Genomic DNA, 5,064 nt, shown 5'->3' on the forward strand with positions numbered 1-5,064 from the left:
TTTGGTTGTCCTGGCATCCATTCTCAGTCTCTCCATGAACGATGGCAACGTGTCTGCTGTCAAGATCTTGCGTGTTTTTCGTGTTTTGCGGCCATTGCGTGCCATCAAACGCGCTCCGGGCTTGCGCCATGTTGTGCAATGCATGGTCAGTGTGTGTTGACTGCGCTTTTTCTTTTTTAAGAAGCTTGCATGCTTTCTTGCTTTATTCACAGGCGCGCATCTCATGCATTTTTGGACTCACCCTTCTTTGGCACAACTGGAATGCATCTAGCTGGTCTCGATCAAGACCATCGGCAACGTCTTTTTGGTCTCTGTGCTCTTTACGTTTATATTTGCTGTCATTGGCGTCCAGCGATTTCGCGGCTGCTATGGCGCTTGCAATGACGCGTCGATCTCAACTCGCGCAGATTGCGTCGGCAATTTTACCGTTTTGGAGTATGGGTTGCCCACTGAGATGGAACGCAGCTGGGAGACGCCGGATATGAATTTCAATAATGTCGGCAACGCCATGCTGACTCTTTTCGCTGTCTCCACGCTTGAAGGTTCGAGTGCTGCAGTTGGGAGCACAATTTCGTGCTCGTTTGCAGTCTGTGGTCCATTGTTCCGTGAATGCCCTGTTCATGCATCGGGTTCAACGTTTCTCACGTGCGCACATGCTCCTTGTGCACCCATGCATCTTCGCGGAACCTTCCTTGGCAGGTTGGATCGATGTCATGACCAATGCGATGGACTGCGTGGCAGATGGCGTGGCGCCCGAGCGCAATCACAACCCAGCGGCCAGCCTTTTTTTCGTCATCTACATTGTGATTGTAGCTTTTTTCCTGGTGTGTCATTGCATGTCAAATGCGACAACAGCGCTTATTTTATTTTATTATTTATTGTGTTTTAGCTTTATTGATTCGTTCCTCAGCCAATCCGCATTTGTTGTTATTGCTGCGCCCTGCTCAATAGCTGAACATCTTTGTCGGCTACATTATCATCACGTTCCAATCGGAGGGCGAGCGAGCCTACAGTTTTAGCGGCCTGGACGGAAATCAGCGCAAGTGCTTGCACTTTGCCCTCACCTCAACTCCGGAGTTTGCGTTTGAACCCGAGTATCGCTGCCAGGTATGCTCAAATATCGCTAAATATGCGCTGTTGTGCCAGCTCAGATGTGCCTTTTTTGTTCTTCATCCATGCTTGTGGGTGCTTGTAGAGCCTTTTCACAAGAATTACTCTTCACACATACTTTGAGTATTTTATCATGTTGACCATTGCGGCCAATTCTTTCGGTACTGTATTTGTGACACCCTGACCTCGCAGTGAAGAATGGCTTCTCGCGCTCGTTTGGCTGCATGCTCGCTCATGACGTGTGGTATCATTGGATTTGATAGTGATGTTGATGCAACATAAAGACATGGATGATGACTATAAGGTACTGGCTTGTTTTCGTGTTACACTTGTCGGCGATCAGTCAGTCATCCTGCTGTACTCTGCCGGCGAAACTCAACTGTCGACCACCATTCTTCTGGACTTGCCTTGCCACAGAGCGCCCTCGCACTCTGCAACGTCATATTCACGGGTATATTCACCTTTGAAGCCTTGATCAAGCTATTTGCCTACAATCCCACCGCCTATTTTCAGGTCAGCATATGCCCATCCTCCTTTGGAGAAGTAGGTGACGAAACAGGTGATATAGGATTCGCTGACCACGGCGTTCACATTGATAGGATGCGTGGAACTGGTTCGACTTTATTATCGTCGTGGGCAGTCTGGTGGATGTTGCATTTTATTTTGCTGGCACCGAGGCTGTTAGCATCGGGTTCTTACGTCTCTTTCGAGCCGCCCGCTTGATCAAGCTCGTTAGCAAGGGCAACGACATGAAGCGATTACTGTGGACCTTTGCCAAATCGCTGCAGGCCTTGCCTTCGGTTGCGCTGTTAATTGCCATGGTCTTTTTCGTCTACGCCGTCATTGGCATGCAAGGTAGCCTGTCGTTTTCTAGCCCCGGGTCCTCGAGCCTTCTCGAGTCTCCTCGAGGCTCCTTGTGTCTTGAGCGCTACTCAATCGCGTGTACTTTGCACTTCCTGATGTAACTGATTGCTGATGGTGGCGCAGTATTTGGCAACATGGCATTGCGACCAGATGCCGATGTGAACGCTCAAGTTAATTTTAGAGATTTCTCTAGCGTATGTCAACCCGGCACCCAGCTGTCATGTGCCTTCAGCGTAGGGCGTGGTTGGGCAGGCACCATCGTCTTTGACACCATCATCTTTGATGGTGCCTGATTAGCTTGCACCACCTTTCTTCTGTCAAACACATTCTCATTGCGGGTGTCTACAAATAGGCATTGCTGGTGCTGTTTCGCACCTCCACAGGCGAGAACTGGCAGGCCATCATGTATTACTGCTATCTTGGTCCGGAGGATTGTCGAGAGTGAGAATTTGCCGACTACTTCTCGCAACCATTTCACGTTGCATTCCACTTGCGTAGCCATTTGTGTCGGTTTCTCTCGTCGCTGTGTTCTTACAAGCATACATATCATACATATGCAAACTAGGATTGGCAAATCGGAATTCTGTGGCTCGGCTTTTGCTGTCCCATACTTTGTCTCCTTTGTCATCGTGTGTTCCTTTTTAGTGCTGCAGTTGTTCGTGGCCATTATCATTGACAACTTTGAGTATTTGACACGGGATCCTAATATGCTGGGCGAGCAGGATTTGCCCATGTTCGCCACGGTCAGTTGGTCTGGCATCAAGCTTATAAGCAGGATGTAAAACTTGATGGCATCGTTTGTTCTTTTCTGTCTCCTACTGCCAATCGGGTTCTTATTTTTTTCTTCTTTTCTCTTTTGCAGATCTGGGCCAAGTATGACGTTGAAAACAAGCGGCGTATCCATCATCGCGATTTTGCGGCGCTGCTTCAGGATTTACCGCTGCCCGTGGGATTTGAGACCAGCATTTTACAACACGTGCTCTTGACAAAGATGATGCTCATGAATGTGCCCATGGATGATGGGGGCTACATCGACTATAATGCCGCACTCGTCGGTCTGGTTCGCGTTCAGGTTTGTGGGGGCGAGGCTCTTGGCGCCACGTTTTAGCTCAGTTTGGATTAGACCAAGGTCTCATATCTTTCCTGTTTTTCTCCAATGGCAGTTGCACATTTATGTCTCCGGTGATGGCTTGACGCCGGCACAGCGAACGGAGCGTTTGCGACGCATCTGTCACCTGCTCTTCCAAGACGTTCCGCAGCACCGCATTGATCGGGTACGACATTGTGATGCACGCGATGAGACGAGCACAAGCTCGATACCCCCTCCCCCGCTTCTCTCTTTCTTCTTCATGAAGATTGACTACCTGGAGCATTGCTGACGGTTGTGGCACGCAGGCGTTGCCACCTGTGGACGGACGTCAAGAATTTTCAAGCAAAATCTATAGTGTTTATCTATTGCAAGCTCTTTATCGCAAAGCGCGTGATATCAAGAGACGGCGTCAAGAGGACAAGACAATCGTCAAGTCCCACTGGTGGCCGGTGGCGAGGCAGCGGTTCGCAAGCCCGTTGAGATTACGCGCAATCTCTCGACCGAGGTAGGCGTCCATCCTTTGTGTATTTCCATCCGTCGTACCCTGGCGGTACAGACGCAGACTCGGCCTGCACGCCGCACCATATCCAAGCATGCGGTCCACCCTGTCGATTCCTGTCCCCTTCTCATAGCTCCGTTGATGTGGGGCCGTGTGCGCATTAGAATCTGGCAATGGGGTCTAGCACAACCACGACCAATACGGTAATATACGATTAAGCACTGGAGCATGTTGTCGGCTTCTCTGGAGTGCAGTGGTACCTGCGCTTGTGGCGTGCATATGTGTGTGTGTGTGTGTGCTTGAGCCTAGCTTAGAGCTGCTCGCGGCTCTAACTTTCCCCCATTGGCCTCCGTCCAAATGCCGCACGAGTGCGCTGCATGGATGGACAAATAGAACAGTGATTGATCTTGCTCAAGCGCGAAGGTGGCAAAGACTTTTTATCTGATCATGAATTTTACGTGCAATCGTTTCGCTCACTATGCCACATCAAAGAGCGAAAATGGGGCCTCCTCTTCCAAAGTCTGAGAGCTCTCAAAGATGTCTAAGCGAGCCCACTGCCGGGCCGGAATCGTCTCATCTTTGCGCCGACGACTACGAGCTGCGTGCAACAGAGCGGGCTGGGCCGCACGAAACCATTTGCGCTGCTGGCGACGGCGCGGCGTTTCCACACCAGCTTGGCCTGGCGCCCCAGAGGGAAAGATCGTTGCACTATCGGAGGATGCGGCTAGTGACTCCCCACCGTCAGGACCTACGGTTGAGATGGAAGCTGAGGTAGAGCTGCCCAAATGTGTCGGGTCTGAGGGGGCCTCATACTCGCAGCTAGCATCGTCCCTGGACTCGTCAACTGGGGTTGAGGCACCATCTTCGCGAAAAGACTGCACGGCAGCATCGATATATGCCTTGAGTTGATGAACGTTGTTGGCGTTGGCCAAGTGACGCCCGAGCTGACTCTGTCCACTAAGCCGAAATGGAAGCCAGTAGTCAGGGTTGCGCAGCAGCGTGATGCGGTTGCCCACGCTATCATCGTCGTAAGCGGGAGCGTCCAAGGTAGCCAGGAAGCGTGCTTTGACGCAGTCGATCAGGTTGGGCGCGACGTGAGCCTCGTCCGGGCCCGTTGTGTAGTTTCGTAGAATACGCTCGACTTGCTGGGAGTTGAGCTTGTCGGTCATGCTGCAAATTGCGTCTAGTTCTTGGAGGTTGTCCTTGCGCGTTTGCAGCAGCTGTGTGGCCTGAATGAGATGGTCAAAGAAGGGATCCAGCGACAAATGGCGCCGTGCACACCAGTCGGCCAAGGACGCGACATTGTAGCGAATTAACATGCCACGCTTGCATGCAAACATGCTGGTGTCCTCAATGAAGATGTTGAAGGCCCGCGCTCCCAAATAAAAGAAGACCGCGTTAAAGAGTTGCACCACCATGGCACGGGCCAGATGTGCCCCCTGGCAAATGCGGTGAATGGCCTCGAGCGTGTCAAGAATCACTTTCATGCTCAAGGTCCGGC

General features: G+C 51.4%; 1 protein-coding gene across 1 annotated transcript; it reads left to right on the top strand.

Annotated features, from left to right (window-relative positions):
- Positions 1-963: 963 nt before the first annotated feature.
- MONBRDRAFT_15514 (uncharacterized protein) lies at positions 964-2,419 on the top strand (the record flags this gene model as incomplete). The annotated part of the gene is made up of 7 exons (XM_001744073.1): positions 964-1,107; positions 1,196-1,271; positions 1,374-1,414; positions 1,528-1,623; positions 1,710-1,965; positions 2,098-2,168; positions 2,327-2,419. Coding segments are annotated over 7 exons (777 nt in total), but the record flags the coding sequence as incomplete, so codon positions are not given.
- Between the last annotated feature and the right edge of the window lie 2,645 nt (positions 2,420-5,064).

Source organism: Monosiga brevicollis, genomic scaffold (genome assembly GCF_000002865.3).
Source record: "Monosiga brevicollis MX1 MONBRscaffold_5 genomic scaffold, whole genome shotgun sequence".
NCBI classification, from domain to species: Eukaryota; class Choanoflagellata; order Craspedida; family Salpingoecidae; genus Monosiga; species Monosiga brevicollis.